At 36.0% G+C, this 13,186-nt stretch overlaps 1 protein-coding gene across 2 annotated transcripts in view; it reads right to left on the reverse strand.

The window, feature by feature from the left end:
* Positions 1–7,068: 7,068 nt before the first annotated feature.
* Positions 7,069–13,186, reverse strand: part of HFM1 (helicase for meiosis 1) — a 132,150-nt gene continuing 126,032 nt past the window's right edge. The window contains exons 35-40 of one of the 2 annotated variants that reach the window (XM_040566223.1): positions 10,973–11,071; positions 10,090–10,180; positions 9,706–9,811; positions 9,118–9,272; positions 8,768–8,849; positions 7,069–7,444 (exon numbers count right to left, since the gene is read on the reverse strand). In XM_040566223.1, the coding sequence (XP_040422157.1) occupies positions 8,783–8,849; positions 9,118–9,272; positions 9,706–9,811; positions 10,090–10,180; positions 10,973–11,071 (518 nt within the window). In that variant the 3' untranslated portion in view covers positions 7,069–7,444; positions 8,768–8,782. Of the gene's footprint in view, positions 7,445–7,493; positions 8,850–9,117; positions 9,273–9,705; positions 9,812–10,089; positions 10,181–10,972; positions 11,072–13,186 lie in introns of those variants that run through there. The other variant, XM_040566222.1, reaches the window with a different exon arrangement.

Consider the following 13,186-nt stretch of genomic DNA (forward strand, 5'->3'; position numbering starts at 1 on the left):
CATGTACATGCAGATACACCCAGCTAATAAAACAAAATGCATTGAAACCTCTACCCAACTTTGCATCTACTTAAACTGACAGTGAAGCCATACAGTATGCTAGGAACTATCTTTAAGTATTCTCAAGTAAAAACAATTAAATTTAAATAAAATCCAAAAATCATAACAAAGTTTACAGCAGGTCCTATATGAGTGTTGAGACAAGAACTTAATACCTTGTTTCTTTTCAGTTTGCTACTTGTTTTGTTCTATGTTTAACTACTGAAGAATGCTAGCAAGAAAAATGGTTTTGTTGTTATTCTTTTAGTGTTTTTCCAGGCACCATAAGACAGTTGTTCTCCAGCAAAACTTCTGCAGAAGTACATTCTGTGGATAGGATGAATTTTAAAAGGGTGACCAGATGGTGGCACAGTAAAGGCCCTTCGTTTGAAGGGTTGCATGTGCACATTAGGAACGTGCCTTGTTTTCCATATGCATATAAGAGAGGGTTAGACACTCACACTTCTCCTCACCCAGAACAACGACTTCCCAAAACATTTGTCAACAGAGTATTTACTACCAAATCCAGAAGGAGTTTGAGATTCTAACACTGTCCCCATTAATGAGAAAAAATGTCACTGTACAAAAGCCTTTTTTTCCCCCTACTCTTTCTTATCAAATCCTTCAAACAGCTGATAGCTAGCTTTTATAGATTGTAAAATCAGATAGAATTCTATTATTTTACTACAACCCGAGGGGTCAACTTATCACCTGAAAACCATTTTACATGGACAATTTGACTTTCATGTGGAGTGTCAGAACATACCCTAGATGTGAATCTAAAATAAATTATATAGAATACTGCCTTATTTGTGCTGAAATTTATTGGTCCCACACTGCAATAATTTTGAATACTGTATCCCTTAAGCTACAGTGCGGAAATATTATTAACTGCTTGAACTGATAGAGCATTTCTGATTGGCTGCTATAAACTCTATGGACAGAGACTAATTTCAATTGAATCACATGCTTATCTGAAGATATTTTCCACCATTTCAAGCAGCCAACTTTATTTTCTTCCAGAATATACTGTCCATTTTATTACCATCATCCTCAGTATACACTGTCATTTCTGTAAATCTGTTCCAGAAACTAAGAATGTATCTAAGCTTCTGCTAATATGGTTGTCTGAAACAATCACACCCAAGAGAGAGGGAGAGAGATCCACTTGTACCTCTTACCTTCCTAAAACAGGTTATTTTCCTCACTAAGCAAGCCTCCAGTCTCTGAAATGCCATTAATCACTTTCTTTAATCACTTCTACTGCCATCCTTTTGAATTAAAATTATTTTGATAATGTGTTGATGCTTTAGTGAATGCTGTTTTTACACCTATCAGTATGATTTTAAGAAACCACCCAACTAATCTCAGAGCCCAAAATCTTTTTAACTGAGGAGATACTGAAAATGTTGTCAATGATCCAGCTGCTGGTTGACTATTCTTGGAGCAGAAATTTCCAACTAGGCAGAAAAACCTCCTCCAGGCATAACTTGTAAGACACAAGAATGGTGCCATGGGATAAAATCATTTTATTTCCTGCACACAGTAACCTAAGAAGTCTGGACTACAAAAGCTAAAATATTATATCACAATCATGAAACAAAAACAGAACAAACAAAAACCACTCACCTTTGGAAGTCCTAGTAATAAACTCTATTGACTCACTTCCACTCAGATGAATTAATAACACTTATAAACCAAAAGAAATTGCTAAGACGGAAGTTCTTACCTCAATATATACCAGTTTCTAGACAGCACTACCCACACTTTTCCTTTACTAAGCTGCATCAAGCTTCTTCAGGTGGCATTCAGGCTAGTGACAATTCGCTCTGGCTAGTCAGTCCCTCTGAGCAGACAATGTATAGCTTCTGGCAATGGCATACAGCTCAGTAAGGCCTCTGCCTAGCGAGAATTTGAAAAACAAAGTTTCGCAACCTTAGGGAGACATTTCCTTCTCTTCTAAACCCTTTATTACCTGGCTCCCTAACATCCTTCTTTTATGTTAGGATGTATCTAAGAAATAGCAGGAGCCTGTCAATAAACAAATACTCCATTGCAAAGTCCCAGTCCTAGCCGTGCAGGAAGGGAAGTGGCTAGCTGTTGACTGGAGCTCCATGTTCACTTTCTCTCACACCACTCGACTTCCTGAGGATACTCCTCATAAACTTTAAGCTTTGGAACACTTAATTTTTGTTTTGGCCAAGCACTTCAATTGGTCAGTGGTGGCCTATGTTGGGCAGTAACTTTAGAAGCATGAACTTATCTTTAGTAAAATGGAAAACCTGGAGGAAACTCTTTGGGACAGTAAAACTAATATTCCCATGTCTGCCTTAATTATATCCTACCACTTACTGAAGTGACTAGAGCAAGTTAGCAGGTCTCCTTCTGTCTTATCTAAACAATAGCAGTTCCCTCACACCACACATTCACAGTACTGAAGAAGTAGTATAGAAATTGCCGTTGCCCACTTGTATTAATAAAATATCCTGAGCATTTGTAAGTGCTTAAACAGCTACGATACATGTTTTGGAATCTATTTTTAGAAAATGATACCTTAATTAGCCCAAAAGCAGAAATTCACGATTTCATAGTGGGTACAGATGATAGAGACCGAGTATAGCTGGAAGTGTGATCAGATGTCAACATGCAGCAGGCTAAAAAAGTTACACAAGCTGACCTTAATATGTGTGACTATCAGGTTTTCACTGTAGAAATATGCATTTTTCAATATCATTTTCTGAGTTGAAATCATGTCATTTATATGCAAATCAGACTATATTTTGCAGCTATTTCTTCTCTGCTGAAGTCATGGGAATTATTTGCACTTAATAAAGCCTCATAAATAGTTTTTGCCTCTAAGTAGGTGGGGGAGCAACAAAAATATCATAGTCATTTACAGTTACAAGCATCGTCTTTATTTTGAAAATTATGTGCATCTTTTAATAGGAAGTTTCACAGTTATGAAAGAAGCGTTGTTTCATTTATACAAACAAAATACTCTACCAGCCTCCAAAACAAAATGTTTTGCATTTTTCCCCGTGCTCAGCTATCTAAAATAAAAAAATTGCCATGTAGCAAGGATAGTCTATGTAATCATTACATGCTAGCTCCATGTACTATATGTTTAATATACAAAACAAACAAACAAAGAAACCACTTAGCATTTCTAGACCCTTTAACTGTATTTGAAAGAACATGTATCTGTTTTATACCAAGCATGTCCACCTAGTGTAATGCCAATTTAATCTACTGCATTTCTGCAAAATATGTAACATTTTCACACACCAGTGCCCAGATGGGTCCCCCCAAAAGTGCTGGCACATGGAAACAATCCATTTAAAACCTGCAGGAAGACAGACTCAGTTACTACCAAAGCACATCCCACAGGACCAGAAAGAAAGTGTAGCTGTAAGTTTGTCAGTTAGCATAGTAAAGTGAATTGGGAAGCAGCTCTCCCTAACTGGTATAAACAGCCTGTATCAGGACCTCTCATTAAGAGCACAGCACATGCAGTGCAGGACTGCAGGTTAACAGCAGCACAGCGTTTCCAGCCACTTCACAACCACAGCAAAGCAGAACAGTGAACAGTGATCAAGATCATCTAGAGCAGTGACAAATACTTCCTGTCCCCAAGGGCCCATATTACTTATGAGGATACAGCCTAAGTCTCCATCTCAAATACCTGCTAAGAGCACAGAGACCAGGAGTTACATCACTGGCAGACAGGAGATGGCTTAATGGGATACAATTTTCTCTCATATTGGTTTAAAGAACAAAGAATGGCAACATGGTTAAACAGGGGTGGCCCTTATTCTCAGCTGTACAGCGATGGCCAATAAACCCATTGCCCTTTTTCTCACTCTTTCAGCCTGAGTTGAATTTCATCACTACAAACTATCACAAGGTATGTACCTCAATTTATTCTCATGTAAGCCTTCATTGTATTTTAGTTCTCTACAGCAAGTGAATTTCACTTAGTGAGTACCACCTCCTTTTCTAATTCCTTGTTAAGCAAACGAGCTGGAAAAAAAAAGGCACTCATGGATCTCATTTCATGGATACCATTTAAAGATTCTGTCAGTAGAACAACCGACATGATACTGCTCTCTTGTTCCTATATATAAAGCAGAAGGGGCGAAGTAAAGAGGTAAAGCATGATACCGTTTCTTTTAGAAAACAGACTACTGATTCTGTCATGATGATGCCCTAGAGCAATCATTTATGCTCTACAAAATGACTGATTTTTAACTATTTTTCAGATGCATATTGGTTCTATACAGCAATTTGTGTTTAAACTTTATTATTGTGTTGACTGCCTTTAAGAGAACCAACTTGTGTAACTCACGCAACTGTTCTGTGAAGGTACATCTAAGCAAAAATACATTCCAAACTGTCATGATTATCTTAATAATTACTGCAATGTTTAGGCCACTAAAGTGCTCAAATACATGAAGGAAGTCTATGTAACCAAAATGAGCACGAGACAAGCTGCATACAATTGTCACTATATATTTACAGTATTCCATATGCTATAAACTTACCTTATACATAAACGTGTCTGGCAACATGTTTAAACTCTGTATGTAGTTTTCTTCTAACAATTTTTGACGATCATGGTTTTTGAGTGCATATTGCATTTTCTTCAAGCACAGATACAGCTGACCTTAGTTTATATTTTGAAACCAGTATATGTGATAGGACAAAGAAGCATATAAGGAAGTTGAAGTTAAATTAAAAGCAGGTATGAGCATGTATTTTATTACAGAGAATCAGACAAGTAAGATGGTAAAATCTGACTTCTTGTCACATTGAATTTTCTTTCACTACTCCATTATGGGAGACAGTATTTTTACAAAGTATATTTTATAGAATCATCCCCAGATTAAAGTCTGTGACATTCTGAAAGAATTACTTATACAATCCCACTGATTCAAACTCAAGCTGCTTATTTAACATTGCAACTCTATGCAGAATTAAAAACAAAAAACTAAAACCAACAACCAACAGGATCCCTTCAGACTTTAACAATGTTTTTATGTATTTAAGTCTGTATTTCATCTATTGGTAGTAGCTTAGTGAAACCATGTTATGTTAATCGGTTGAATTTAATTAGTACATTCTATCATCTGGGTAGCACCTGAAAGGAAGTTGAATGCAGCAGCATTAGTGGAATACAGCTGTCTTTTGCTGTACAGAAACAAGGCTATTCAACATAGAAAAGTAGGATCCTTATGTGGGTAAAAGAACCCAGGCATCTCATTTGCACAAGGAAAGCCATATTCAGAGAGCCTGGCTGTGAATTTACAGCACAACAGCTTCTCCACGCTAACTGTATGTGGTCACTTTCATCATAACATAATTTGATGAGTTCCACCAGAGAGCAATTCAGCCCACTTACAATCTGAATCATCTTCTGACAGTGTCTGCCTCTTTCTAGTGACTACACAGGGAGTCCAAGTAAACTAGGTTTATCTCTTAAGATGATTCTGTTAAATGACTAAAATTAGACAGCTCTTAATAGCTATGTCTATATTTACCTTCTGGGGCATGACTTCAGATTTTGGTCCCCTGGTCATTCATATCAAGCACCCGTGCAGAAAAACCGCAGTTCCTGCCTGGGAGCCATGTAATTTCCATTTCTATGGAAATCAGAAATGGTGGTTGGCAGGAGGTAAACTCTGCATTCTTAAATGAGACAGAACTCAGATGTGACTAGGAGGTGCACGACTAGGACTGCTGGACTAAACATAGCAGTAGCATAGTAATTTTAAGTACCTTACCTTGGGAGTTCAATTAAAAACAAACAAACAAACAACAACAAAAACCTAGTATGGTTATCACTTTTGATCTTTAAACTATTATGATTTGGAAAATGGAACAATGAGAAAACAAACATTACCATATGAAAAATACTTCCTTCTCTTGAGATAGAGAACACTTTAGCGTCTTTAAGAACTACTAAATTGGTTTACTGAAAATGATTTAGACTTGAACGAGTCATAGAGCTAATATGAATAACGAAGTAAACCAACATCAAATAAAGTACTTATTTCCAAAAAAATGTTTTTCAACATTACTGTAAAGATATTGCAGTTTTCAAAGATGTATGTTCTGAAAACTGTGAAATGTTTTCAGGAACAATAGCACGTTTTTACATCCTATATCAGAGTTGGAAAATTACAGGTTTCTTGTGAAAAACAGAGTCAGGAAGTGATCTTATAAATCATCTGCAAAGTACTCCAAATAGTCTTGAAAGTACTGAAATGCGTTTACTATCATGTGTTCTGCCTGTGGATGAAAATGGAAATTAAGGCCTTTTAAAATCAACTGAAGGAAAAAACTTGAATACAGCATCAGAAAATTAATCAGCTTCAACCTTCAAGAAATCCAACAATAACTACTGAACTCTTGCACTGGAAAAGATTTTAACTGGAAGATAAAATATTTGCAAGGATAATTTTCTTTGAAGTAACAATCTAAATATAAACCTATAAACTAAGCTAAAAATAAGTGGATATATTTAGATTATACTAAAAATTGAAGCAAAAGTGGCAAGTTAGTTACATTCTGTCATTACAAAACTTACCTGAATATTTCAGAGAAAAATGGAAATACACTCTCAGTGTAGAAATGAGGCCAAAGACCATCCCCAATCTGAAAAAATACTTTAGTACAGAGAAACAAATACCCTATTCATTTTTACGAAGACATAAACATGACCACTACAGTCACTGTCTCACAGTTCTGAGCATTTAGAAGCAGCTTCATGCAGACTAGCAGTAAAAAGTGCAGCACCTGCTATCAGAAGCACATTCAGATTGCTGGTAAGATCTGAACAACTGGTATAGAAGCAAGGGTTGGAAAAGTCACAAGTTGTATCACTACAAGATTACACAAATTACATATAATCACAAGATTATATAAATCATTTCCTTCTCCTGCCCCTCTTATTCTCCATAATTGAAGCTCAGCTTTGTATTGCTATGTAAAAGCCCTTATCAAATCTGAAGAAACTGAAGAACAGCCCAATTAGTTGTTGCAAGGTAACACCCCACAGAACAGCAGGATACAAGGGCAATTAAAGAATGCTACATAATAGGAACTATAAATTTGTGGGGAAAACAAACCAACCAACTTCATTTCAGGCAGCAAGGAGTGTTGGGTTCTTAAACACAGGCATGAAGTGCCATTTTAGACACCACAGAGTACCTGGAACATCTTAAGGTGGGAGATCTGTGCTCTTCAGATACAGCTGAAGGAAAATTCTCTAAGGCATCAAAAATGAAACTTGGCACCTGTATCTAGGTAGCCAAACCACTCCTCAGCAGCTTGTCTGTCAAAAGATGCTTGATTTGGAAGATGAGGAACACTAAGTCTGCTGTCCTCTGTTTTAGCAGAAAGGAAACTTGCAAAAACAATCAAGGAATAAGAAAGGAAACTCAAAAATGAAAAGTTCCTGTTACTACCTCCCAGTTCTTCAAACCACAAAAGGGACTAATACCAGAATTGACAATGGGAGTGAGCCAGCAATGAGCCTGTTCAGGCAAGAAAAGGTCTAACATACTACTAACTTACAGATGCAATGAAATATTTGAGATACACCAAAGTGAGTCATAAACTTGGGCCTGCTGGAATTTGCATAGTCAAAAAGTTATGGACCAGTTGAGTGAGGCTACTTGCGCTCAACCATTCTTTTATAAGGAAAGAGTTATATCCAAAAGCAAGTCAAAGGTGTAAGGAAACACTGGAGTAAAGCAACATATTAGCCAAGAAACATACAACCGTGCAGTACAGCAAAACAGTTGTATTTGGTTGCACCTCAAACAATGTTGCAAGAACAAACAGCTAAGTTTCCATGTGTGACTTTAACATTTCAGTTCTACATATTTTTAATAATTAACAAGTGAAATTTAATATTCTCTTCTTATGGATTTTAGGTAATATATATTTTTCTATCCATTGAACTTGTAAGGTCTACTGTTCAAACACTACAGCTGTAAGAAGATTGCTAAATCCAATACTTGGTTGTCTAAGTTTGTACAGGGATGCATACATGTCCATTTTTTGACCTCAAGTATTAAAGTGAACAGCTAAACACAACTTTAGAATATTGTTTATAGACATTAAACAATTGTTTTATTGAGATCCTGGGAACACATTTGCGTGAAGGAAGTTGCACTTTTTTATTAACCAGTTGACAGCACTGTCCAAAGGAATATAGTCTAGAATAACTGACCATTCTACTAGAACTTATTTGATTTTAAATCTAATTATTTTACAGAATCAGTATTATGTAAAATTCAGCATTAGAAAAACTGATAGACAAAACCAAAAAGCTTTAAGAAATTTTTGAGGAAAGAATCTTTCATTCATTTAAACAGTACTTAGAAGTAGGACACGTAATAGACAGCTTACTGTCTCTTATGTGATTTTTACTTTGTCTATAGAAACACCCTCAGCCTGAGAACTCTTTTGACCCATTTCTATATTTTTCTTTGCAATCCTGAAAACAACGAGGTCAACAAAGATTTAAGCAATTTCAAAATGAGATAATATACCCAGAATTCCATTAATTATATATATATATTTTTTTTTAAAAAACCAACTGTCTACTCTATGCAGCAATCCCACTATTGGTAAATAGTTAACACAACAGAAAATAAACTCTTGTAACAGCATTCAAAGGTTTCATTCTGGAAAAATGACTAACGTTTTTTTCAGCACTTACAACATATTTTATGTTTTACAGTATGTCATCAAATAGTCCAAGTAAAGGCTTGACATCACTGATTTCATCATCCAGAAGATATCTAATGAAGATTAAGCAAGAAAGAAATAAATAAACTAGGTACAGTATATCAAAATCTATGAGATCAGGAGCACTATGCAAACTATATCCAAGAGACATCAAGACAAACAAAACAGTTGTTTTTTCCTTCCTAAGAAAAGTTAACTGCTACTACTACTGTGCAAATTCATCTTTTAAAAATACATTTGTAATAAATTAATGAATTGCCATGAAGAACTAAACACCTGAACACTGAGGCAACAGAAAAAACTCACACAGCTTTTCATTACCTGGGCTCTATTTCTTCTTCCTGTTCTTTTGTGAAAAAAAAATCTTCTTTCCTAGTGAATTTAAAAGAGTCTGAGATTGTTTTTGAGATTGAAGAACACTGTATATTTTTCAGCTCTTGTGAAGGATTTGAATGCTTTTCTTCTTGAAAACTGACCTGCAAGACAAACGTTAAAATAACGGTTAAAATAACTAACTGAAAGACAAACTGCCATTATTGTAGTATGTAGTACAGATATTTACATCGGTATTATCATAATTGACAAGGCTTTAAGCACACGATAAATACATGTTTGGATGACTTTGCAGAACTGTGGCTATTGAGTAGATATTTTCAAAAGTCATTCTATATAAAGTGAATTCACAAATGAAAGCTTCTGTAGTCCTAGTGAACTCAAGTCCTAGCTCTTTGTATCATGACCATCACACTGAACACAGAATGCATGTTTCTTCCGCATTTGGACAACTCAGAGAGGTTCAGAAACTCTCTCTGTCTGAAATGATGCATATGTCAGATATGATAAATATATTTACTCATGAAAGACTAATGTAATTATAGGTGATCATGTTATAAAAATATTTTTACTCACCATATTTATATATCCACTCTGTACAGGTAATTCCACTTTTGATGAGCTATTAAGCACAGCAAAAAATGGGTTCTGAATACTGGTCTCACCTTGTAATGTGCAAGAACTGAAAATATGAAGTTGAATAATGTAAGTATTATTTACAGAAGTGCAAAGTGGTTGACTTTTCAGTTCAGGATTTTCCCTCTACACTTAAATAAGAATAATTTCAAACTATTTAACAATTCTATTTTTTTAAAGTTGAAATTTCACTCTATTTTATCAGTGAACAACCTTCTATACATTTAGTTATACATACAAACATATAAATGTGAATGCAAATACATGTAAAATATAGACAATATTTTAAAACAATAAAATTGCAATTAATGATATAATGCTTACACTTTTGAAATGTCACTTGTAGCTTTGCTTGTTGTATACTTGCAAGGTGTTTCATGCTCATCTGGAATGTGAAGGCAGGTATTTCCATGGTCTATGTAAAAATGATTTTTTCTTAAAAGCCAGAAACAGCCTAAAAACACTGCAAATATTTTACACAGTATCATCAATAATAGTTTGAAAAGCTGATATCCACGCTGCAGCCCATGGAGGAGCCCATGGCACAGGAGGTGGATGTAGCCTGGAGGAGGCTGCGGCCCATGGAGAGCCCCCACAGGAGCAGGCCCCGGGCCGGAGCTGCAGCCCGTGGAGAGGAGCCCACACAGGAGCAGGGGGTCTGGGGGGAGCTGCCCCTGATGGACGGACCCCGTGGTATGGACCCATGTTGGAGCAGTTCTTGAAGAGCTGCTGCCTGTGGGAAGCCCACACAGGATCAGTTCGGGAAGGATGACATCCCATGGGAGGGACCCCACATGCAGCAGGGGCAGAGAGTGACTGTGATGGAGCAGTGGAGATGAAGCGCTAGGGACTAACCACAGACCCTGTTCCCCTACACTGCTAGCAGGGAGGAGGTAGAATAGGGTAGATGGGACAAAGGTGTTTTTAGTTTGATTTTAGTTCTCACTGCTCTAGTGTGTTATCAATAGGTAAAAAATTATATTATTTGTCCTTATGCTGAATCTGTTTTGCAAGTGACATAACCGGTGAGTGACCTCCCTTGTTCTTATCCCAACTCATGAGCTTTTTTCGATCATATTTTCTCCCTCTTTTCTATTGAGGAGCGGGAGTGAGAAAGCAGCGTGGAAGAACTGAGCTACCTGTCAGGGTTAAACCACCACAACCCTGTAAAATAATTTGCATATAGTAGAGAATTTACTTATCTTACCCAATTCTCCACTGGAAAAGTCACTAGCATATACTAATATTTCGTCATCAAGATCATTCCAAATGTCATCTCTCAGTTCAGAGTCCACATCTGAAGCACCTGAAAAACAGCATCTGCTTTTATCTCTATTAGTCAAGCTATGCATTGAAGATTCTTTAAGATATTTTTTGATGCCATTGTCTCTTGGCTTTTCTCACTTACAAATACTGAATGATTCAAAGAGAAAGCTGTAATCCATGGACAAGTACAAAAAAAACTTCTCTGTGTTTTAAGACCAGTTGTTCAATCTACTGAAAGAAGGATTGTCACATATGCACTTTTTTCTGTGTTATTTTGAGAAAAGTTATCCTCACTGTAGATTCTAGTGAATAAGCCTTAAAAAAAGAAAACTTTTCAAATACCGCAATTTCATTCTTTCCCTTTGTCAGAAGTATTAGAATCCAGATTTAATACTTTTAATTCGGTCCTTTCTTCCCTTCAGATCTTCAGAAGCCTAACTGCTGTCTTCCTCTCATCCAATCCAATGCCTAAGAACTAGCCATGACAAACACATTTTCAAGCACTATTGTTAAAATTCTTAACTGAAGTGTGATACTTAATGTTTTAAAATACTTTATTTTCTGGTGCAAAGACAATTTTCCTCACTTCCTCTCCCTTTCATTTGTTATGTTCTCTTTCTTCACTACCAATTCAATTCTTCGCTCATTTTTTTCATCTCTCTTCTGCCATACTCCCCCTCCAGCACCAGACAAGTGCTATAGCCCTAATACGTCTGAAGAACCCTGATCTAGATTTCCGTTTCAACAGAGGGAAAGCAAGACAGGCTCGAATCAAAGATCCACTTCCACAGAGGCTGGAAGAAGCACTTTGAAGGCACTTATATTGTAAATATGGGCATGTACAGTCAGCATGGTGCATTATTACAGCATGCACACACTTTAAAATACCTGAACCATAGGCTTAGATCACTACATTTCACAGTATATTCTCAACTCCCTGCATTTATTCATATAACATGGAAAGGCACCATAACACAGATGCAGATAACTCTATATAAATCATAGAATTTGACACCTTATTTCATTAGAACTATTTTGGTTGCATTTTTAAAGTGTAGCTGGCCCAGTCAATATGGCCAAGATTACCTCTTATGGTACTATCCAATGGTTTTCATCTACTGTTTTTTAGTCAGTAACATCTATCATGTCCCCTTGATGCTGTATGATTTGCCTCAAGATGTTCTTCAGCATAGAGTATAGCTATACTGGAATATTCACCTATCTTCCTGTGAATGTATTGTTATACATATTGTATACTAACTGACTCCCACAGAGCAACTGATAATATGGTTATGCAACAGTCTTCCATTTTAAGACTAGGTAACAAATGTAGCAGATAAATGAGTACTGCAGGAAAATCTGAAGTATTAATTGAAAGGAATAGGGTTGCAATCCCATCTTCAGAGTATTAAGTAAAAATGAAATGATGCAGTATAGATGCCACCACTTAAGGAAATACAAGCTAAAAAATATATCACTTTATCTCAGCAGAGTGTTTCTTATATGTCTGAGGATGTTCTAAACATTGGTGTTGCTACTTGTTTAACCAAAATCTTGTTTAATCAAAACCTGATTCACATCAATTTACAGTAACCAAATACAACAGCAAAGGGCATGCAGTGAGGAGAATATCATGGTTACATACTGATAATAAAGACTGATCATTTAACCACAAATGTAAAACATTAATGTCATTTCAGTGCAAGAAAAATAGAACAAAGAAATGTTTTTTCAGAGATATTTTCTAGTTATGAACTCAGTTATTGAACGGTCATATTTTGTTAACCATCAAACAAAAAGCTCTTATCTCACTAACTTCTTCCAGTAGTTACGAAGTTAAGAAGAAAAGCTAAATAGGAGGAAAATTCCTTTTGTATTACAAGTGGCTTCAGTGGAAATACATTAAAGGAAGTATTTACAGATTTGTACCCTCATATATTTTAATTTACTCATTACTGGTTAATATAAAAATACATGTACAGGCTGAGATCTGCATTTGCAATTCTTACTGATACCAGAAAGAAAGCCAACGAAGGCCACTGTATTTCCCTATACATTCAGCATTCTATAACGCTGTATTGTTTACTGTGGTGATTTCAGAAAGTTTGAGTTTATAAGGTACGTACAACTCAAAACAATGAAAATGATTTCACAT

The sequence above is a fragment of the Cygnus olor genome, chromosome 8 (assembly GCF_009769625.2).
Source record: "Cygnus olor isolate bCygOlo1 chromosome 8, bCygOlo1.pri.v2, whole genome shotgun sequence".
NCBI classification, from domain to species: domain Eukaryota; kingdom Metazoa; phylum Chordata; class Aves; order Anseriformes; family Anatidae; genus Cygnus; species Cygnus olor.